At 34.7% G+C, this 25,096-nt stretch overlaps 1 protein-coding gene across 2 annotated transcripts in view; it reads left to right on the forward strand.

Annotated features, from left to right (window-relative positions):
* elm (calcineurin like EF-hand protein 1 elm) overlaps positions 1 to 18,914 on the forward strand; it is a 74,246-nt gene extending 55,332 nt beyond the window's left edge. For both annotated transcript variants that reach the window (XM_090398924.1, XM_090398925.1), the window contains 3 exons: positions 10,927 to 11,117; positions 11,544 to 11,647; positions 18,509 to 18,914. In XM_090398924.1, the coding sequence (XP_090255050.1) occupies positions 10,927 to 11,117; positions 11,544 to 11,647; positions 18,509 to 18,643 (430 nt within the window). In that variant the 3' untranslated portion in view covers positions 18,644 to 18,914. The remainder of the gene's footprint in view (positions 1 to 10,926; positions 11,118 to 11,543; positions 11,648 to 18,508) is intronic.
* The last annotated feature ends 6,182 nt before the right edge of the window (positions 18,915 to 25,096 follow it).

Consider the following 25,096-nt stretch of genomic DNA (forward strand, 5'->3'; position numbering starts at 1 on the left):
AATGAAGCATGTTCTTCGTACGATGTCGAAAGCTTGAATGAGGAAGCCCCAATTGCTCACCTGGAGCACTGGCGAAAAGCATCTTACTTTCAGGTGGTGTTTCCGGTCATGCTTTTCTATGTGAATATGGTTGATTTTGATGTTCTCTACCTCCCCTCAAAGTTTGTACGTGGAATTTTGAACCACCCTATATATATATACAAATTGCCCAGTTTTTGCAAATTTTTGTTTCCACTTGGATAAAGGATTAAACCAAGAATATAACTTTTGGTGTCTTTTTATAGTATAACCAAGTGTAAAAACTTTCATCTATCTCTAATCCAGAGTATTTTAGTAATAAGATGTGACACCTTTTGACTACTTGTATATTAACATATGACTTCTGCATTACTTCAACCTTGGTATTCATAATACAAGGCATTATACATGTCCATAAGGATGTACATTGCATTATGGGATACTGTTGGATCCTACTTCTTAATCTGTACCTTGGATCCGACATGTTAGTCACTACGATGTCCTTAACCAAAAAAATAGTTGCTAGTTGATTTCTAATTCAAATATAGAGAAAATTTATATTTAAAGACTGCGCCACTCTATATTTGAATTAGTTCAAGAATTGAAGAAAAATCAACCTTCAACTATTTCTCCTTAAAATATATACTGGCCAAGTATATTTGACTTATTTACTTTACCCGCTTTGGTTCGAATATTTTATGAATGGTGCAGTAAAAGAGATTCAGGCAAAATACAACTTTAGATAAACAAAAACAAACATTTAATTTTAAAATCACAAATTTTACACTTAAGTTTAAATCAGTAATTAAGATATCACAAACATTTTAACTCCTCAGGTAAATTCAATCATTCAACTCATACAATGGTAAATCTGTTGTCTCTATAATACAGTCTTCTCACAGTTCCTTAAGTTCCAAATACAACAAAAATTGCAGTAATACCTCTTCACAAACAAACACTTTTAAATATACACTTTAGCTAATTCTCCGCAATAGTTACGGTTAATATAAGGAAATTCTAGGATGAAACCCACACACTTCTCTGTATAGGAATATTAATGGTTGGAATAATCTTACCGATAATCTTCTATCTTCATCTACTTATACATTTACACTTTTTACAACTGTAAACACTTTAAACAGTAAACGGCACTCATTAAATAAATTCTTCTAAGCAATAACTGAATTAATCATCCGTCACAATACACATAAACAAACGTTGTTGCATAAAGTACTACTGATCACTCATGAAATAAGGCAATACACAATAATTCCTTAACTTTAGATTTTATATGCACAGTTGTTCATTCCTCCAGCATTTGATTAATTCTAAGCACAGCTAACGGTAAACTTCAATTTTACAGCCTCTACTATTCTAGTAACTCCGTGCTTTATTTCAAGATTCTGTGTGTCCTTGACAGGTCAGCCTTGAAATTAAATCTCAACTCAAATATCGCTAGTCTATTTAGTAGTCACTCAGCTGTCTTCCGTAGCTATAATTGTTATTCTACAATTTATTAGCTAACCGCCTCTCGACTAGTAGACTTTATTAGCTGCTTGAGTGACCTGCCGACTCGCTATTATTGCACTGTGATTCCTGAATGCTCCGATTCCAACCTAATGCCAATCCTCTCCTTTCTCTCTCTCTCTTAATAATGTAATTTCAGCGTTCATCGCTTTTTATATCCATTCTTCCCGCCTAAATTGTTCTCGTGATTTCTTTAACTAAAACTCTTTTCACTAAGCTTTCTCCTCACGTGGTGTTCCAAAACGTGCAAGCTATCTAACATACGTTTCCATGACAACAAAACAAAACATAATAAAATTGAGCTATTACATAACGTTAAACTTTACAAACAGGAATAAATAGAGAATATTTACATTTCAAATAATGCGCAGTTAAATTATCAAATATAAGTTCTTATAATATTAACATAGTAATAATTAAAATAGCTTAATATTTAATATAGTCTTTTCATTATTAATACATATATCTTGATTAAATAATTAAATATTAGACAAAATTGAGGTAGTTATATGAATATTAAATTATAAACAAGTGATTTACATTAAATAATATTTACAAATGTAGCCTTTGCCATGGTGGATTATGTTGGATTCTGAGGAGAGTATTAATAATTTAAATTTCTCTTCATTCAGAATCCAACAATACTAAGGCAATTGATGTGAAGTCATTAGCTTCTATATACAAGTAGCCCAGTCATGAAGTGACTTCACATACAAACTTTGTTTGCTTACACTTGAATAAAGGATTAAACCAAGAATATAACTTCTTGGCATCTTTAATTTAAAGTTTTCATAACATTTAATTTTGGATGTAGTTTGTTAATATGATTCTAAATGTAAACACACCAAGATTTGGTGATTATGAGATCTGTTCATAAAGTATCTGGATTGCTTTAGATGTTCATATGTAAGCTCATTACTATGACTGTATATAATTATCTGTTTAGGATCATACAAATTGAAACATAGTTTCCTAGTAGCTGTTGGCATAAGTCAGCTGTGGTGAGCTAATAAAGCTGTTTTGTTCCATGGCAATTTTTTTTTTTTTTTTAATCTAAAAGTATGTGTTTGTATTAAATTTTGTTTGTTTTAAAATGAGAAAAAATGGCTAATAAAACTATGATTTAATGAAAATAGCATATGGAAATGCCATTTTGATAAGTATACAAATCTTTGTTTACATCAAAAGATAAACTGAATTGCAGGTGATTTATCTTTGAATAACTTTCATTATGGAGAAATTATGAAAATGCAAAAAAAGTTTCTAGTTTATTTCATTGTGGCAAAAACTGTTTTGGAATGATTAAAATTGAGTTGAACTGTCTGATTGTGAAGCACATTTAAGCAAAGTTTCTGTCACAGATGCAAAGAGAAAATTGTTTATTGCTAACCATGGATTTGCTTGAGCATGCATCTGACAGCAAAAGCTTCTTAAAAAGCATGATGGAAACTTGGTTTTTGAGTAATTCCAAAACCAAGCAGTAGCTGTCATGGGAGCATGTGTATATAAGAGCATTCATATGCATTCTCTAATGGGAGTGGGTATATACAAAAATGTTCAGTAAAACTGAAGTTAATTATGGAAGAGTTGCACCATGAATATGCTTTAATAGAAAGAATAGTCAACAAGAAATTTGAAGTTAAGGTTTTATAGCATTTATGTAAAGCATTTGGAAGAAACGGGTGCTTCATGATAATGTAATCAATCTCGGGATAAGAACTTGTTCAGCACTGTTTTTTTGGGGGGGGTTGTGAAAACAGAATACTAGATGAAGGCTGTCATGTTTGCCAGATTTCACTCTATGTAATTTTTTTCATATTCTCAAGATTACAAATAAAGATTATTAGATGCACATTCATAAGAATAAAGAATAATTTTAATTATTTCAAGTAGTAAGAGCAGTAGGGCACTGGTAGCCTGAAGATGGAAGTAGCACGTGTCACAAGCTGTTAAAAAAAGATAATTATTAGTAGCAAGGAAAGATAGTTTATTTCATTGATAATACTGTTTTTTTAAGTTTGTGCTATTCAAATTGACTATATTTTTTTGTATGTTTGTGTGGTATTTTGTTAGGATTCTGTTGTTTCAGTTTTGTATCCAACTGTATCGATTGTATTCAGAATGGCAGCCATCAGTTTTACGGGGTGTATTAAGCAATACATTCAGTACCCCCACCATTTAAAAACTACATCATTCATAGCATAGTTGATGATTTCATTGCTCGTTATGCATGTGGTGTGGCAGGTGCAGGACAGGAGTGTGTGTGTTGGGAGACATAAGTATCTCAATCTCAGGATTTAGTGGTAGAGTGATAGTGCTTTGGAAATGGGTAAAATTCTGTTTGTGGATACTGTACCAGTAGTGTGTTAGAAGGTGGGGAGAATAAAGATGTACACATGGATAGATTTAACCTTGGGCATTGTAGCAGACAGAGATGATTTTTCTGATAGCCATGATTGTGTGTGTGTGTGAATGTAAATTGAAAGCAGATATGTGTGGAGATGGAGAAATAGAACAGTTGAGGGTGAATAAAGGTATTAGGAGAATGGAGAGGTTGGCTAATGTAAGAAGAATGGGAGTGGGTGTAAGAGAATGGCATCAGAGAGGAAGGAGAGAGAGAATGAAAATTGCAGAGGTGTAGAAGGAAGGAAGAGAGGAAGGCAAGAGAGGAAATTGCAGAAAGTCGTGTTTGTGTGAAAGCACAGGATAGAGAGGAGGAGGGAGAGAGAGAGAGAGAGAGAGAGATTAGAAGCTGTAAGAGTTGGGGATGCCAGTGAGAGAAGGCTGATGAATGAATCTGTTCAGAGCATCATGTATAGAAATTCACTGATAAAGAGTGTAGCACTGGCAATGAAGAGGGGGTGAAAATGTGGAGTTCATAGTAATGGTTGGGACGAATGACCTGAGAGGAAGTGTGAATCGTAGCATGAGATTTGAGGTTGATGTTAGAGATAGTGCAGCAGAAATGTGTTTGAGGAAAGATAGTGTATTGCCCTTGTGTAATAATGCAGAATGGAAGAGAAGAGTGTTAATAATGAATGAGATAATAGCGAGAATATATAGGAAAAGAGGTCTGGGATGTGTGAAGTATTGAGAATAGAAGAGTTATGTGCAAGAGATAGGTTATATTTAAATACAAGGGTGCAGGCATTTGTTTTCTGGACAAGTAAGTGTATTGGGGGAATGGGACTAGAATTGTACAGGTGGAGTTATAGCAGGGATGGCCTTATGTGGGGTGACTGGAGAAATTAGAGGGTATACACTATGTTACAGATCTAGGTGAAGTATGAGGGAAGTAATAATGGCTATAAGAACACTGGCAATGCACTGATTTTTCCATACAAATGCTAGGAGCATTAGAAATAAAGGGAATGGTTTGTGGCATTGACTCCACCTCACCAAAGGTTGTTGGTATCAGTGAAATTCGGCTAACTGAGGAGGATGTTCTAACAGGGATACAAATTGAAGGATATAGCGTATTTTGGCAGGATAGAGAGGATAAACGTTGTGGTGGGGGTGTTACTCATGATAAGAGATGAATTGTGTCCTCTCAGAGTGGAGAATCAGTGGAGATAACACTAATGGCTTTGAAAGTATATTATTATCTGAGTACTTCCAGGGAGTCAAGGATTCCTTGAGGGAGGCTATAAATCACCCAATACAGCTGTCATACCTTATTCACATTAGATGCACTCACTACCCTTAAAAGCAAACTATTACACTCACTGCTCTGCAAGAGAAAAATCTAGCTCTTACCCATTTCTTGACTGTGAACAAACTTAACTTCCACGAATGCTCCCATTTTCTCTCCCCACCTTCCATATAATGAAAAATTTCATCAGATAAATTCAAAAGTTTCTAGACCTCTATCACATCACCCTTCTTTCTCCTGTTAACCAAATTCTGTAATCCGCATACAATTTTCTCATAATCTTTGTAACTCTTCTTTGCACTCTTTCCACAGCTTGTTTATTCCCTTGGAATCTGGGAGACCAAATCTTAACAGAATAATTCAGGTGTGGTCTTACCAAAGCCTTATAAAGAGGCAAAATGACTTCCTTATCTTTAGATGTCAAGGTTCATTTAAACATTGCAATTATCCTGAGTTGTATTTGCAACTTCTATGTGACCTTTGAATTTCAAATTCCTATCCACCAATACGCCAAGATCCCTTGCCTCCTCAGTTTCTTGTAGTATAACTCTGCTAATATGGTGTGAGATGTTTAGATGACAAGATATTAGTGGATGTTGTTATAGACCAGGGAATATAACTGGTGATGAGCAGGAAATGTTTAGGCAAATTAGTTGGCAAAGTGGAAAGCGAGTTATCATTATTCAGCTGTCATGATATAAACTGGACAACAGAGACAGCGTGCAACAATAAGGGAACTGAATTTTTGGATTTCTTTAGGGTCAACTGTCTCAGGCAGTATGTGGTGGAGGGAACATGGGATCAAGAGTTTTAGATTTGGTCATAGCATCAAAAGAACTGATTGTGACTGAGATGTCATACTTGCCCCCTATTGGTGACAGTGACCATGACTTGGAGGCTGAATAGGCATGTGGATGCAATAAAACAAATTTATGTGAAATTATAAAGCAGGCAACTATCATACTTAGAAACCAGCTTGCAGCAGTGCAATGGATGAAAGAATTTGAAGGAAGAGGATCATTAGTGCATGGGAGATACTTAAGAAAAAGTTGACAGCAATGGCAAATTGTATACCTCAAGTGAAGAACTAAAGCAGTATGGAGTCAAATGGATGAAGAGAAATAAAAGGAGAATTGCAGAAGAAAAAGAGATTATGGAAGAGAGGGGGAGAACAGTTTCACTATGAATATAGGAAAATTTAGGCTAGGAAAGTGATTAGTATTGTAAGGAGAGAAGATACTGGTGCTGCAATCCAAGGAAAATACCAGGGAGTTTTTTCGTTATGTGATAAGTACCATATTTCCCCAAAAATAAGACCAGGTCTTATATTAATTTTTGCTCCAAAAGACGCATTAGGGCTTATTTTCAGGGGATGTCTTATTTTTTCTTGTACCAAAGCCTTTGCTCTCCTGTCAGCAATCCATTCACAGATGATGTCTTCCAGCTCAGGAAATAATGGTTGCTGACCTGATCCACACTTGTGCTTCTTAGCATTTCCCTTGTCCACTTGTTGACTAAGGTTATTGTATTCTACTTGCCATTTTCAGACCATTCGGAGATCCAACTTCTTCTCTTTGCAGAAAGCTGCAAGATTTTTGCCCCGGGAGTCCTCCACGATTCCTTTCTTGTACTCAACGGAATAGGTCTTTCTTTTTGTACTCATCTTGTCTGGGGGTCAATACTACCATTAAATCAAGTGTTAATTGAAGACTTATGAGACAGGAGTGGCAACAAAAATGATGACAGTTAAGAATGATGGTCCACACAAAAGTGACGAAAAATTGCAGGCACCAAAATTCAGAAAACGTTTCTTTATTTCACGAGTGCATTAAGTATGTCCATTACAACACACAACGTATTGAATTATGAAGATTCATATTAGACACAACCATGTCCGTTCGTTATCGAGTGCACACGTTCATGCATTGTGTCTGTACTCTGATTGGTAATTCGGCAATAAGTCTCGAGTTCATCTGTTTACCTCTCGTCCAAAGGCGCCCGCTTGGGTATTTACAAGCGGGCGCCTTTGGACGAGAGGCACCCGCTTCGGTATTTACAAATACTTAATTATAATTTATATTATCATTTATTTTAAGTATTAATGTCAATAATATTATTTATATTTAATTATATATTAATATTATTTTATAATTCGATACGTCCGTCGTGTGTTGCAACGGACGTACTAAATGCATCCGTCTGACTGATGATCTTAACTGGGGCTTATTTTTGGGTAGGGCTTATTTTCCAGTTAGGTCTTATTTTCGGGGAAATACGGTAGAAGGAAAAATGATAGTGGACTTGATTACCTTGTTGGATGGAAATGGGAATTTGGGTGACCAAAGCAGATGACATAGTTGAACTATTTAATGATCACTTTATTAGTGTTTCATCTACAGCAAGCTATATTCCCAGAAGGATAATGAGTGAAGAATTGTTAGAAGTGAAGAAAGAATACCAGGACATGCCATTAGCTTTCCTGTTTAATGAAATTCTTGCAATGGGACTAGTTCCTGGAGAGTGGGAGGAGGTTAAAATAGTATTGCATAAGAGAGGCAGTAGAATGGAGGTATCAAACCATAGGCCTGTTTATTTCTTCTGAGTTGTTAAGATTTTGGAGAAATTGGGAAGAGCTCATATACAGAATTGAGTAGATAAGGGCAATATTATTTATGCATGCCATCATGGATTGGTTAAAGGGTGCTCTTGTTTTAGTAATCTTTAGTAACTAAAAGAAAGGAATCTTTAGTAACCTTTTACAATAGAGTAACAACAACAATGGATGAGGGTAAGGCATACGCTATCATCTTTTTGGATTTTTCAAAGGCATTTAACAGGATGCCACATGACAAATTGATTTTTAAGTTGCAACATTGAATTTAGGTATCAGGTTAGTGGATTGGATTGGTGATTGGATCTCTGATAGATATCAGAGTTGTATATGGGGGGGGGCAGTATCAGGGAGTAGGAAAGTTACAAGTGGAGTTCCACAGGGTTCAGTGTCCTGAGACCACTGTTCAATCTTTATATTAATGATATTGTCACAGGACTACAGGGAGATGTTTCAGTTGTTTGCAGATGTGAAGTTTGGTAGGTTTATTAGTAATAGTGCTGATGTTTTGACTCTCTTCAAGAGGATTTGAATAAACTGGAAGGGTGGGCAAAGGCATGGGGATATCAGTTTAATGCTGCTGAGTGTAAGGTTCTAAAATTTGAAATTCTCAGATGGGATGCTTCATACTCAATTGGTGGAGTTATACTTGAGGAAGTGAGGAATCTTGGGGTGATTGTGGATAGAGATTTAAAGTTCCAAGGTCATATTGCAAAGGTTGCGAAGACATCTAAGAGAATTGCTGCAATGTTGAAGAGGATATTGACCACAAATTGAGCACAGAAATCCATCTGGATTTCTGTGTTCAAATCTTGTCACCAGGATTTAAAGAAAATGAAGTAGCCTTGGAGAGGGTGCAAAAATGAATAAAAAATATTAGGACTGTACAGTGTTGATTATGAGGACAGACTGAGCGCATGCAGACTGGAGAGTTTGGTGGATAGAAGATAAAAGGGGGGGGTATGATATGATTGGGACCTTTTAAGCTTTTGAAGGGTTATTGTGTTAAAACTGAGATTTTTCATATGGTAGAACAAGGGACTATCCTTGGAAGTTGCAAAAGGGGAGTGGTGAGTAAAAGCATAAAATAAGTTTTTTTTGCATGGAGAGTGGTAGGAGCATGAAATGCATTGCCTGAGAGGGTAGTGAATGTGCAGACAGTGGATGAGACTTTGCGTTGACTTCCTGCGATGAATCTTGTGACTTTATGGAAATCATGAAATAATATTTCAACCAGAAATTAACAAGCCATTATCAATGTATCAACATAATCACAGGATGAAGCCAGAACATGAATTCTATTTAGAGAGCTGTGACATGTGCCAGAATGCCACCATACAAGTGGTTACATAATAAAATGAGATTACATGAAATACAGAAATTAACAAAATTTAGATGAATAATACAGAAATATATTTTAAAAATAAAGTAGAGGAGCACACCATTGCTATTTATAAGGATGATATTCTCCCAAATCTTGGCAGTGGATAAGTAGTTATTCTGATTTAAGTTAGTGGTGTTATTAGTGCTTTAGCAACTGCTCAAACCTAAACTGGCAAAGGTGAGTGTTGGACCAGAGGATATTGTGATCAGTGTCCACTTCATGCAGAGCAAGGCCATTTTTCTTTCAGGTTTATTGTTGATATAAGATAGATGTTCTTGTAGTCATTTTTTTGAATGAACTTCCTGTTTGTCCAAAGTACATAAGTGGAAGCACTTGCACTGCACCTGATAAACCTCAGGGATGAAGAGAAAGGATGCTATTTATCTTTCATTGATGATGATCAGGAACAGATTATGTTGATAGAGAAGAATATAGGAACTAAATCGTATGTTTTTCAGTATCTTTGCGGTCTCCTCAGATGCCTGCAATCTGAGATAGATTTCAGACTTGATTCGCCATACAGGCTCAGGTTTTTTGGGGTTAGGCTTGTATGTGTCCAGTTTTTGTTGGAGAGCTTGGGAATTGGAACAGATATGCGCTCAGTAGAGTACATTGAGCACACATGTTGTAATTCCTAAACTCTTCAGAAACTGAGCATGCATCCTGGACACACATACAAGCCTAACTCCAAGAATCCTGAACCTGCACAGCAAGTCCCTACATATACATTGAAGCCATCTTGGAGGTGATTGCAGAGATCCTGAAAAGATAATTTAGTCACTGTATTTTTCCCTATCAACAAAATCTCCTCTCAGTAGACATCCATGAAAGATAGTCCCCCCTCTCCTTCACTAGTATTTATCAGGTTCATTGTGCGAGTACCTCCGCTCATGTACTTTGGACAAAACAGGACTTTATTATTTTTAACCAGAAAAATGGCTAAAAATAATACCTATCTTATAATAACAAATAATGTTTGGCCTTGCTCAGCATGGAGTGAACACTGATCACAATATCCTCTGGTTCAATACTCACCTGTTACATCAGTGCTAGTTTAGGTTTGAGCAGTTGCTAAAGAACTACTAATACCACCCCAACTTAAATCAGAATGATTACTTGTCCACTGCCAAGATTTGGGAGTCTCGTCCTCATAAATGTCAATCGTGTGTTATTTGTCATTCGGTCATTTTATTTATCTAAATTTGTTAATTTTTGTATTTCAGTTAATTTTAATTTTAATGATAATCTGATTTTATATTATAACCACTTTTATGGTGGCGTTCTGGCTTCACCTTGTGATTATGCTGATGATTTGTTAATTTCTGGCAGAAATATTTGCAATAATAAAAATTATTCTTTAGTCTTGTGAATACATGTATCTAATAATCTTTACTATGTCACAAGTGCCATTAGAAACAGTTTTAAAAAGCTGTGAATCTGATGTTTTGTTAAAGCAAAATTCAGGAAAAGGCTTGGAGATAGATTTTGATTAATATGTTTGGTGGTTGTAAAAATAGACAAGATATTGCTTTATAAATAACTTATTTTGAAGGAAACTAACCTCTGGATCCATTAAGTACTACATTGGATAATCACAATCCAGATGTTTATTTTAACTGATCTTGTTTGCAGACCTTGTTGTAATCTCTGTTAATTGGATATGTTCAGTACTTTTACATATATATTCATGTGATTTAGTTTGATCTTAGCAAGGTATTTGTTTTTGTATACTAGTCGAGAAGACTTTCTTCGCATTCCAGAGCTAGCTATTAATCCTTTGGGTGATCGAATTGTGCATGCCTTTTTTTCTGAAGCATATGATGATCGCATCAATTTCAGGCAGTTCATGCGTGTACTTTCTCGTTTTCGCCCAATAAAAAAGAATAAGGAAAATAAGTTGAATAGTCGTGAAGAAAAGCTGCGATGTAAGTATGATTTTCATCATAAAGAAAAAAAAATGAATTAAACTATTATTTTGATTCAGGTAAGCATAAATATAAATTTTTGTGTACTTTATTTGTTTTTTTTTTTTTTTTTTCTTATTTTATGGCCTTAATTTATTAAAACTGGTTTGAAAATCAACTTATTTGTGACAACTTTTGAAAAAAAAAATTGCTATTTTTTTTTGTCATGTAAAGAATCCTTTCAGAATCAGTAATGCTAGCAAAAAAAAAGTCAACACAATTACACTTGCTAATATTAAAAATAAGGATGTTTTATTTTATTTTTTCACCTTAATGATGGATTTTTGACAGTTAAAAATGGAATATGTACTATTTTATCATGCTTACCCTCAGATTGATATTATTTTACTTTTACTTATAGTTCATTTTTATTTTATTTTCTTGCAGTTGCATTTAAGATGTATGACCTTGATGATGATAGCAAAATATCCCGTGATGAATTACTTGCAGTTCTGCATATGATGGTTGGAGCCAACATTTCTGAAGAACAGGTATTACGTCCTTAGTTACATCTTTATATGTCTTAATATCTTTAGTATATTACCGAAATCTTTCCTGCTATTTATCAACAAAGAATGCATGAAAAGTGCTGTTGTGTGGCATTTTATGATTTTTATTCTAACTAGTAATTTCCTCTTATCTATGTTCGAGATATCACCAAAAAATTTACTAATACTTATTTCTCCCCTTAGTACCCCTAATATTTGTATTATACTGTGCCGTTTGAGATATTATATACAAAAACAAGGAGAAAGAACTAAAATATGTCTGAAAGTGAAACAATGTTGCAGTCATGACACTTTATCTCATTTCTTAACACATTAATTTCCCGCGTGATTAGGTTCGTATTTTTTCAAGTGGTGCATTGGACAGCAATTTCAGACAACTTTTTTTAAAATCTTTAACATGGTACAATTCAATGCTATACTAAATATTTACAAACTAACATTAGCTATGATCCTATAATGGGTATCACGATCATGCCGCCATAACAAATTCTACACATAATTTCATATGACATGGACATATGATTAATTCTCACTGTTTAACTATCCAAACTTAAGTAGATTAACTAAACCTTTTACTACACTAACACATCTAAAATTTTCTATACATTACAATGGACATACAAAATTCTTAGGACACGTAATTACTTATATAATATTCATGTTAGCAAGCTTACTTTCATTATATTCTGTCAGATACTAAAGTCCTTGGTCACTTCAACAGTTCAGTATTAGAATAATGATAACTATTATAGTTAACACGAGATATATTTTACAGTACCTTTCTGTCTTGATTTTTCCATATAGGCCTCTACCTTTTTCTGATCGAACTATTTTGGTATAACCTTTCCGATAACTGTTTCTCCTACGTTCCTTTTGGAATTGAACTATGCTTACGTGGTCTTAACCTCTCGTAACTTAGGACACACTTTGAATCATCTATATAACGGCTGTACAACTTGCGACGTGGACATCGACTTCTTTCCCTTTCTCGTAGTTGTCACTGGAGTTGAAACACAAAGAATATGCTTTCTTTTCTTTGACTATATGGCATTCTTCACTTCTTACATAGGAAGTACGGAATCGAAATCCCGCTCACTTTCGTTTCCATGTTGTGACAACAGAGATATAACCCATCTCGCCACTCAGGAAAACTACGTGAAACCTATACGAAGGAGCTCGTGAAGAACTCTCTTGGAACAGAACCAGCAAAGCCAAAAAGCCTCGTGGGGGGGGGGGTTTCCAACCCGTTTATACCTGCTCTCCTAACGGCACCTTCTTTAACTTCTTTTCTCCGCCCCTTATTTGATTTTACTTCACGACCAATTAGGGTGGCGTTTTTCTGCCAAATGTCCTTTGGTCGGCGAGCCCGTAACGATGTCTCAATCCAGGAATCAGCCCTGAGTGATAGTCTGTTGTTTTTCTTTTGCTAGCCTCTAACTTAATCCCCTTTCCAAAATTTCTCTATGAATTCACTTAATATTTTAATCTCTAGCCTCTCACATACCATTTCTGTCTTATTTAGTTAAATTTTCTATTTTATACATATTACAACATTAATATATTCTTTCTTTTTGTTGGTTAGTTCAACCAAACACCTTTATATTTTATTGGATGCAAGAATAAATACACCTTTTCTTTTAAATAATACATTTAAATTAGCTATTAGCTTTAATGCAGGTTTTTTTTTAATTTATTTGCTCTTCATGTTACACCATAACTGAGAATTTTACATTCTTAAGATATCAGGGTGTAACAAAGGTCCCCCTTTAAACAAAAAATTTTTTCTAAAAGAAATTTTTCTAACAAAGTGTTCCCCCCCTCATATATGGTTCTTTCTGGGGATGAACTTTCCATTCTCTCTAGGTCTTAAGTCATATCTAGATTGGACAAACTTTTTCCTTCTGTCACTGGCTGTGCTTCCTTCTCTTATCTCTGTCAAACTTAACATGTATCTTATGTTACTCTGTACCTTATCCTTCTGAATACATTTGACTACACTGCTATCTTGTAATGTATTGGACCTAATTCCATTTTCGTTTGAATTATTCACAAATCTTGCACAATCTGTGAGTATGTGTGCAGCCTTCATAGCAAGAGGTAAATCCCAAACTAATAACTCACTTATTGCCCTTCTAAGCTTGAATATAAAACATAAGTCGTTGGCATAAATAAACTGCCGCTTAGATTGTACATTTACTTCACGTCTCCTGTTCATGTTCCACCTCGAGTATTTAAGGTAACCTTTAGATCTTTCAAATCTCTTAAGTTCACAGCGATTTTTTTTCTGACTACTTTCCTCTACACTTTGACGTTTGTTATGAGGTAAGTCTCCGGATATTGAAGTTAATGAAGAATCAGACTGGTTATCAATACATTCTTCATTATTCCTCTTAGACTACACTTTGTATGATGTTAGTCTCATTTTTCATCCTGCCTCGATGTGATTCCCTTATTATTTCTCTTTACCTGACCGCTTTCTTCCCATAAGGAACATTTCATTATGAGAGAAGTTGCATGAGAAATTATACTTCTCTAGAAATCTTATTCCATGATGATTTGTGAGATTGGGCAAAATGTCCTAGGGAGGACCAACAACTCCTGCCAAACACACATATTAAACTCAGGTAAGTATATTTTCACTCAAACCTTCTTGTTTACATAAACATTTGAGGTCGATATCCCCGATAATCTGATCGGTCTCTTTAATTTAGAAATGCCTCCCCATACACGGGATTTTATTCCTTGAAAATAATGTTCCATTATGACAGAGGCCTGGGAACCCGTATCTAGCAATACATCACAATGCAAACCTTGTATCTTGCCCTTAATTATCATTTTCGACTTTCTTTGTTGTTCATGACTTCTTTGCCTATCTACATAATTATGAGGAGTTTGCCCAAACTTTGACTCATTTCTATTATTTTTCATGGAGGGTCTCCTATTACTAAAACAGTTACGAGCTAAGTGCCCTATCTTGTTACAATTAAAGCATCTAGGAGGATCCCTTCTGTCTCCTTGTTCATTATTTCTCTGTGTTTGGGGTAGAGACACTTCGGGTTTCCTTTGTCACTGCCGCCAACTTTTGCATTACATCATCCAGACGGTTCAACATAGGCTGTTGAAAAGTTTCTACTTCTAGTCTGATTAATTCATTAGCCTTTTCTGGTTGAGGGATAGATGATTTCAAAGTCTTATCTGTGACTGCCGCCAGCTGTTTCAGTACAGCATCCAGACGGTCTATTAAGGGCTGTTGTAACTGTTCCACTTCTTGTTTTATTATAGAACGTACGTCCATGTTTGTTAGTCCTACTTGTTCATGGATGTTTACTTGATTAACGTTGACTGATTTTTCTCTTTCTTCCTCACAATCCTTTTGATCATTAGTAGTCTTGCTCTCTTTATTATGTTCTTGTCCCTTCTCTTCAGTTATGTTTATTGACCCATGAACATGTGCTGGACGGAGGTCTCCGAGCACTTGTTCATGTTCCTTTACAACATCGTAACATTTTCTTAAATTGGATAATCTCTTATCGAATGCTTTTTCTTTCAACTCAGTTTGACTCCCTGTCTGAATTGTTGGAAAATGGCCCAGTCCAAGTGAGGTTTATCTTCACTAAGGACACTTAGGGTACTAGCTATCGTCAGTAACCTGGTATGGAACTCAGCCACACTTTCCTTATCCTTCTGAGAGCACCTCTGGAGCTTCCATAAGTTAGGTCCTAAGCTTCCCAGTTTTGAGAACTCAGAAATTAGGACTGTCTTAAATCGGGAGTAATCCAGGGTCTCCTTGAGAATGGGGGAAGAATATAGGAAAGCTTTAGCCTTTCCCACCAGTTTACTTCAGAGTAAGACTAGCAACTGAAAATCAGTCCATCCTCCAACTCTTCTAAAGAAATTTAGGACGTCATCAGTCTCCTTGCCCGAAAATTGTGGGAACACCTGCTGTGGGTTAATGTAACGAAAGAATTCGCTGTCGTCCATGCTTAAACTACTGGAGGGTTCAGTCATGCTTGCATCCAATTTACTCACTAAAACTTCTACCTCTCAGTTGTCTGATCTGCTACCAAAACCAACTTGTTGTGAATAGCTTATAATTAAGATTTAATTAGTTAAACTACATTTTGTCGGCTGCGCCATTTATGTTGTGTCCCAATTTATGATTTTTATTCTATCTATGCTCGAGATATCACCAAAAATTTTTACTTATACTTAAGTTAATTCTCCCCTTAGTATCCCTAATATTTGTATTATGCTGCGCCTTTTGGGACATTTAGTTTAAGATATTATATACAAAAACAAGGAGAAATAACTAAAATATGTCTGAAAGTGAAACTATGTTGCAGTCGTGACACTTTATCTCGTTTCTTAACACAATAATTTCCTGCGTGATTAGGTTCGTAATTTTCAAGTGGCACATTGGATAATTTCAGACAAAAGGTTTATTAAATTCCTTAACATGGTACAATTCAAATTTTAGTTATTACTCAATTCAATACTATACTAAATATTTACAAACTAACATTAGCTTATCACAAGTATTTAGGCTATGATCCTATAATGGGTATTACGATCATGCCGCCATAACAATTCAACATATACATTTGTTCACACTATTTAACTATCCAAACTTAAGTAGATTAACTAAACCATTTACTGCACCATTAACACATAACTATGACATTTAAACTTTCTTATACAATATATTAGACATGCAAAATTCTCAGGACACTTAATTACTCATATAACATTAACACTAGCCAGCTTACTTTCAATATATTCTGTCAGATACTAAAGTCCTAGTATTAGAATAATAACTATTACAGACGAATCTTAGTTAACACGAGATATAATTCGCAGTACCTTTCCTTCCTGAGTTTTCCATATGGGCCTCTATCTTTTTCTGATTGAAGTATCCTGGTATAACCTCTCCGATAATCTGCTTCTCCTATGTTCCTTTTTGAATTGAACTATGCTTACGTGGTCTTAACCTTTCGTAATTCAGGACACACTTTGAATCACCTATATAACGGCTGTGCAACTCAGAACGTGGATATCGATTTTTTTTACAGCTTTCCCTTTTTCGTGGTTGTCACTGAAGTTCAAACACAAAGAATACGCTTTCTTTTCCTCGACTATGTGGCATTCTTCGCTTCTTACATAGGAAATACGGAACCGAAATTCCGATCACTTTTGTTTCCTTGTTGTGATGACGGAGATATAACTCCAATCTCGCCACTCAGGGAAACACCGTGAAACCCATACGAAGGAGCTCGGGAAGAACTCTCCTGGAACAGAACCAAAAAGGTCTAAAAGCCTCGTTGGGGGGTTCTAATCCTTTTATACCCTCTCCTAACGGCACCTTCTTTAACTTCTTTTCTCCACTCTCCTCCTTGACTTGACCAATTAGGGTGGCGTTTTTCTGCCAAACGTCCTTTGATCAGCGAGCCCGTAACGAAGTCTCAATCCGGGAATTGACCCTAAGTGATTTTCTGTTGTTTTTCTTGTGCTAGCCTCTAACTTAATCCCCTTTCCAAATTTCCTCTATGAATTCACTTAATATTTTAATCTCTAGCCTCTCACATACCATTTCCCATGACTAATCCTTTTGTCTTATTTGGTTAAATTTTCTCTTTTATATCATATTACAACATTAATATATTCTTTCTTTTTGTTGGTTATTTCAACCAAATACCTTTTATATTTTATTGGATGCAAGAATATTTCCTTTTCTTTTAAATAATACATTTAAATTAGCTATTAGCTTTAATGCAGGTTTTTTTTTTTTATTTATTTGCTCTTCATGTTACACCATGATAACTGAGAATTCTACATTCTTAAGATATCAGGGTGTAACATAATCCTTATGCACCACTTTTTTCCTTCAAATCTCTTGCTTACTTAGATTACACATCCATTTCACTCCTCTATTTATTCTTTGAACTATAGGGACACATTCTGATATATCATTTAAATACTTTCCACACACTGCTGCCAATAACTGATATCATGGTACAGAATTCAGCACATCCCTCAGGTGGTCATAATTTCCTGCTTTGTAGTTTAGCATGTAACCTTTTGAGAATAGAACATTCTTAAACTTAGCCACTTCCCAAGTGAGTACCACATGATCACTTACCAGCTGGAGGTAGAATAGTTAAGTTTTTAACTAAAACCTCCTCCAACACTATAATCAGATCTAATATTCTTTGTCACATAATACTTGAGAAAGTTGTCTCACAACAGATCACTAAATTCAATTTCATTCTTTTCATGTGATTTCATAGCTATCCAAGCAATATTAGGATAATTAAAATCCATTATGTGATTACTCTTCTCAAAGTCTGCTGCTAATGATATCAAAACACTGTACTCAATACCTGTTAGTACATCTACTTCTGATAGCCAGGTCCTACAAATTTGAGGGCCCAGCATATTGACTAAGGCAACAAACTACTCATCTGTTTCTAATACTCCTAGTATTATGCATGTTTTGCATGACACAGTTTGACAAGTTGCAGATCTTTGTTCTAATCTAGTTCCTTATGCAGGCATCATTACTCATGCTTGATAGGTTTGAAGACGAACACAGAATTGTTCTCTTTTCATAATAATTTCCATAATAACCATTCCCATCTTTAACATAGTTGCACTTACAGATGTCTGTATTCTAACCAATGAGTTATTTTTCTTTCATATATATCGCTGCATTGTCTAACAAATGACTCAATTCATAGCATTGTCAAAATACAGTGATATTACCCATGTTATTACTCAAAGAATCTTAACTGTCACAATAATGTTCAACTGATAATATATATAGTGTAATTTTTTAAATTTTTGTAGCTGGCCAGTATTGCTGAAAGAACAATTATGGAAGCTGATAAAGATGGTGATCAAATGATATCTTTCGAAGAATTTTCTGGTACACTTGACAGAACCGATGTTGAAGAAAAAATGAGCATTCGCTTTCTTCATTGATATTAAATTAAAGGACATGGGCTTATTATATTGTGGCACCTGTTATGCTTGACCTTTTTTCTAATAATTTTCTGATGCCATTCGGCACCAAATTAAATGTTATTCAAGATGCAGTCCCATTGTAAAAGTTTTGCAGATGTAATATAGCAGATAATATAGTATGTATATTTTAAAGATAGTTATGCAAGTCTAGAAAATGATTTTGTACACTAAGAAAATAGTTTTACATGAGTTGAAATTTCTTTGTAAATAAATGAAATGCAAGAATTAATGTTTAAACTGTGCAGTTTTCTCACCTGTAGTGATTATTCCAATGAGTAATTTTTTTTTTTGGTCACTTATTACCATAGCTTCCTTGAGTCAGGAACACATTAAGAGAGACCATGTGTTACCCATATCAGCTATCATGTACTGCTCTGAGAAGGAGAAAAATATCTAGCTGACTTTTTTTTTTTTTTTACTGGTGTTTGCACCCCACACATTCTCAGTCAGTCCTCAATCTCTACTATTTGCATCATCTCAAAAATGAGGAGACTAATACTTGCAATGTGGCTTTTTGAACTTCAAATCTACAATTTGGTCTGTTTTTTTCCTAGAAAAAGTGCATAACTTTACTAACATTGAACTGGCAACCATTTTCACAGCTAAAGTCCAACTTATTCAGATCATTCTACAAGTGGTGCATATCAGTTAAATTGCTGATTACTCTATCTTTGCATCATCAGCATGAATGCCTGCTATATATTTCCTGTCAATTCTTGAATAACAGTGGACCAAGCTCAGAGTACACACCACTGTAATGTTAAATCACCATGTTACTGTCAAAGTAAAGTCTAGAAGTATCATAGTGAAATAATGTTAGTGTTGATAGTGATATCTTTATGCTAGTTCAGGATAAGAGTATACAGGCATTATGAAAGAGGAACTGATCATTTAGTTTTGAACAAGATACAATTAAATATGTAATTTTTTTTTAAGGTAGATTCAAATATTAAAAAAAGTTTTATTAAGTTGCCTAAGGATGTTTAGAAATTAAAATAGATAAGAGGAACAAGTCATGCAGCACAATTAATCTTACAATTCTAAATTAGGCTGATAAAATTAATTTTAATTAGATTATAGCTTCATCAAAAACATAATTTTTTCTAAATGTTTGGATAGGTATGGCACAGTGCCAGATAGTAATTCAACACAAAGCTTTAAACAATTTAAAGGCCTGAGAAGCTGAAGAAACAACTGGACTGTTTCTTCAGCTTCTAAAAGTGTGTACAGATTCAAAATATTAGAGATTAGTTGCAAGGCGGCATGCACTTGTATCCACATAGCAAAATTCCTGTACGTCTTCATGCTATAGTATGGTGAAAAAGATACTCGTCACTCTTCCTTGCAAGTAACAAACATGGATCAAAGCATGCCATTCTGAAAATACTTGCCTTCCAAAATTTTCAACTCCAAGATAAGAGCTTAATTTAAAGCAACCAAAGAACAATATTATTACTGAGTGCAAATGCACCATGGAATACGATGCTAATTTGTTTACCATGTCAAAATACTCTAAGAAAGGAATTTCAACCTTATTTATTGTAAACAAAAGAATTTTGTTCACAGCAACAATGCTCCAGGCCATTCAAACATGTATTGTTAAACTGATGTTTCTCCCTCCATTACTACAACTACTGTACAAGAGCACATCATCTCCAAGCTGGTTGCAGTGTCTAAAATGTTTTTGGGCAACAAGAGTTCCATAATATGTTGAAGAATGTTATGGAATAGAATGTGAGATCCCTTCACATTAGCATCAAAGTATCCAAATGGTGCAGTCAAGACTTTGAAGTTAACAGAATGGACAAAATATGATGTAGTCTCTACATTCTTCCCTATCAACAAAATCCTTCCTGATTTCCATCTATGAAAGAAACAGCTCCCTCCTTGGTGTTTACAAAGTCACTGCGAGTGCCTCTGCTCGTGTGGATGTTCAGATGAAAATCACAAGAATGCCCATCTTATATCAACAACCATAAACCTAAAACACCTGGTCTTGCCACTGACTACAGTATCCTCTAGTCTATGTTTTTCATGTTTTGGGCTCAGTAACCATAAAGTCAGGAGTGCATTTAAATTATTTTATGAGGGTGGTCTGAAAAGTTCTCAGCCTGACAATGAAAAAAATAATTTAAAATTGTTTTTATTTTTCAACATAATCTCCTTAAGACTAATACATTTATTTCCGCACCATTATCCCAGCTACAATCACCTCTTGATTCAAAGAAAAACTCTGACCAGCGAGGAGAGTTTTAGCTTTGGGAAGAGACAGAAAACACAGGGAGCCAAATCTGGGGAATAGGGTGGATGTTTCAACGATTCATAGTGCAAATCCCTTAATTTTCCCATTGCCAAAACACCATTGTGGGCAGGTGCATTGTCCTGATGAAAGATTTTTTTTCCCTTCTGGAAACCAAGTCTTTTCTCACGAATTTTTCATCTAGTTTGATAAAAGATCAGAATAATATTACCCAGTTATTGTTTTACCCTTTTCAAGATAATAAACAAAATGCCTTTAGCATCTCAAAACATGCTATAACCTTTCCTGCTGATGGAACCGGCGTCTGTCCACTGTTTTGACTGCTGTTTGGATTCTGGTGTGTAATAATAAAACTGACACACAGTTTTATTCTTGTTAAAATGCTCTAAGCACTGTTCAGATTTTCATGTGAGTGCATTTTTGATCTGCTGTTAGAAAGTGCAGCAGCGATCTTGCACAAAGATTTTTCATTTGCAATTCTTCATGCAAAATATATATCCTATGCATTCTTTTGAAATGCCTATAGTCTCAGCAATTTCATGCACTTTGAATCTCCAGTCATCCAATACCATATCATGCACTTGATCAATGATTTCTGGTATTGTTACACTTTTTGGACGTCCTTCACATGCATCATCTTCAAGGCTGGTACAGCCATGTTTAAAAGCGGCAGCCCATTTAATTGTCAAAAACGAAGGAGAAGAGTGCCCATAAACTTTTATGAACTTCGAATGAATTTCTTTTGGCATTAAACCTTTGTTTACAATGTGTCATCATAAATAGAATTTAGCTTGATGTAATTTTTTTTTTTTTCACTAGAGGTCATGATGCCAGTAGAATAACATGTGATCAAATCATTGTTTCTTTAGCTTACAGTTAATAATGTAACTCAGCTTGTCTTGTATATTGATGTATGCTCCAGATGATGATCTTAATGTGAAGATCGAAATGTTGGGATAATAAAAAGTTTTTTTTTAACACGGTTGTAAATTCCATAAATTTTTAAAATGAATGCTGATCACCGTGTAACTAAAAGAAAGGATTCTTTTACAAAGAATTTTATAACCATACGATATTCAATTTTATCCATTTCAAGGGATACAGACAACATTTTTGCTTCAGACAGCTGTAGAAAACAAACTACTTGATAGAATGACTTGCAATTTCACATGGATGGTTATGACAGATGTACCAACTTAGAATAAAAAAAATCTTGCTGATAGTGTTGCCATCTATGGCCAAGAACTTTTCAGACCATCCTCATAGATGTCAAATTCAAACTGTTGTAGTTTTCAGATTTTGTGGCTGAGCAGTGTACTACATGCATGTATGTATATATATAAAAGCACACAATGCTTTGTTCCTTAAAGTATTTTAAGAAACAAATTTAATGAGCCAATTTAAGAGAATTTTTTTTTTGTGTAAGAAAATATCTTTTTTTTTATGTGAATTCCACTCTAAAAGATCGTGAACTCGTTGTCAGGACTGAGTAAGGGTTAGATAATCAAGAAAACCCCCCCTAAAGACCAAGCAAGATGATACCACATTATTCAATCCCCCCCCCCCCCCCACACACACACACCAAAAAAAAAAAACAACTTATTCTGAAGCAATTATTAGCAAATTCTTAAAAATATTCTATATGGGTGACAGCAACTGAAAATTATCCTTAAATACTGTACTTTTAATGTGTAAACACGCATGTTTATATTTTACACTTTAGTGCATCTGAAATAATATACAGCGGGTTTCTTTTTATGTGGTAAAAATGTTCCACAGAAAACCGCATATAAAAAAATAGCACAAAAAAAGACCTAACTTAACATTGAAAAATTTAGGAATACGTTCCATACTTTTCTAAAACCGAAGCAATGAATTAAAATAAACCTAAAATCGCATAAAAATTCAGGAATATAAGAATGCCTAAGTTTGTTTTAAAGCTTTATTCATATAATTTTATTGAAAAGTAAAATTTTTTTTTACATCTTGTCATCAGAATTTTTGTTGCTATTAGACAATATTTGCGAACTGGTGCAAAATCACTTTCATCACCAGTAGAGATAGTCAGCGCATCAGATCTGTATGGTAAAGGCAATGGTTCTTCATGAACAGAATTAGCTTCACCCTTGTTCTGTGCTGATTTTTTTCTTCTGACAATGTAATCAGTGATTAAAATTTGCAATGATTTTACTAATTTTTTAATACAGCTCACAATATCCAGACATAGTTCTTCAGCTCACATTGGAATTTAAAGGCTCATTCAGAATTTGTGTCATTAACAAGAAAATGATTTTCCAATTTATTGTACAGTTCAAGACTTGGATTATAAAATTTGCAGTGATTTTACTAATTTTTTAATACAGCTCACGTTGGAATTTAAAGGCTCATTCAGAATTTGTGTCATTAACAAGAAAATGATTTTCCAATTTATTGTACAGTTCAAGACTTGGATTATATTTTCGGTGAGGAAGGAGAACAGGCTTTTCTTCTGCTTCACCATCGTTTTCTGGATCTTCGACGATATCTAAAGTTAATATCATCATCACTTAAGGCATTATCTACAAATAATTCGTCTACATCATTCTGGCTAAATGTATCAAAGCCTTCTCCACCAATTTCCTGTGCCAATAATGATTTCAGCTGATAATGTAGATGTTTGCAACGCATCCAGGTCAATCTGCTTTCCAGCAGGCATTTAAAGTTTGTGGTCTTATTTCAGCGATGGCAGATGCAACATGATTTACACAGTTCAAAATAGAAAATTATTTCCAAACATCATTTACTGTTAATGATTCATTTTCTAGTTTATCCAATATAAATCAAAGTGTGCTTAACGGAATATTTTTTAAAAGTAGCAATATGCCTTGATCTAATGGCTGAATAATGCTTGTTGTATTGGGTGGAAAAAACACTATTTGCACATCTGGATGTTCTAAATGCAGATGACTTGGTGTTTTGTCAACAATTAATAAAACTTTAAAATCAAGAGCTTTTTGCTTCATATATGTTTTCACTTCTGGTACAAAGCAATTATTGAACCATTCAGTAAATATAGCAGTTGTTACCCAGGCCTTTGTATTAGCCATCCAATGTACCGGTGGCTGTTTTAGATCTTTGCCTTTAAGAGCATGTGGTCTTAGAGATCGATTTACTAGGAGTTTCAACATTCGAACCCCTGATGCATTGCTACAAAGTAACAACATTACTCGATCTTTGCTTGCTTTAAACCCACTTGCTTTTTTTTTCTCAGACTTTGCAATGCAAGTTCGACTAGGCATTTTCCTCCAAAACAATCCTGTTTCGTCAGCCTTAAACACTTGATCAGGACAATATCCATAATTTTGGCTAACTTCTCTTGATAATTTTTGGCTGCTTCATTTGCTGCTGCAACCTTGCCTGTAATCTTCACGTTATGAAGTGCATTCCTTTTTAAAAACCCAGTTAACTATCCGTCGCTAGCCGAAAATTCTTCATCAGCCTGGGAAGCAGAAGTAGGCGGCTCCAATTGCTTCATCTCTTAATAAAAAGAGCTTTTTGTTTAATTAAATAATCATTTATAGGAATTCTTCAATCCAAATTACAAGTGCTCGTTCCGTTTTTTCCTAATAAAGCATCTCTTGAGTACGATGATAATTTGGCACTTACCGTATTTTCCGGTGTATAAGACGCACCCAAGAAATTTAATGCAATTTTCTGGAAAAAACCTAATTGTTCTAATTTTTTCTGTAGGCGGAGGTCCAAAATGTCTTTCAGCTTCCCTATTCCCGTGTTCTTCCGCATATTTTACAACCTGCAATTTGTAACTTGAAGAATATGAATGTCGCCTGTTTTTTTTCCATTACTAAAATCTACGGGGAAATATCAAACTGAACACAAAATATCTCAACACGTCAACTCAATACTGATAAACATCGGTAACTAATTACTCGGATAAGATAGTATGAAACTTGAATAGGGACTCCCCATTCTTAGCCAATGATGTGCTAAAAGTCATGTGAAGGTCATGCATCAATTTGATTGCACCATTAACCGCCTAGAAAGATCTTGGAACATAAAAGGGAGTGCGTATGACTTTAAAAAGAGGAAACAATCTTTACCTTCATTATATAAGACGCACCCCATTTTTAAGATGAATTTTTAAGGTAAAAAAA

This window comes from Typopeltis vanoorti, chromosome 10, assembly GCF_054136105.1.
Source record: "Typopeltis vanoorti isolate ZY-2024b chromosome 10, IOZ_Tvanoo_1.0, whole genome shotgun sequence".
Lineage (NCBI taxonomy): Eukaryota > Metazoa > Arthropoda > Arachnida > Uropygi > Thelyphonidae > Typopeltis > Typopeltis vanoorti.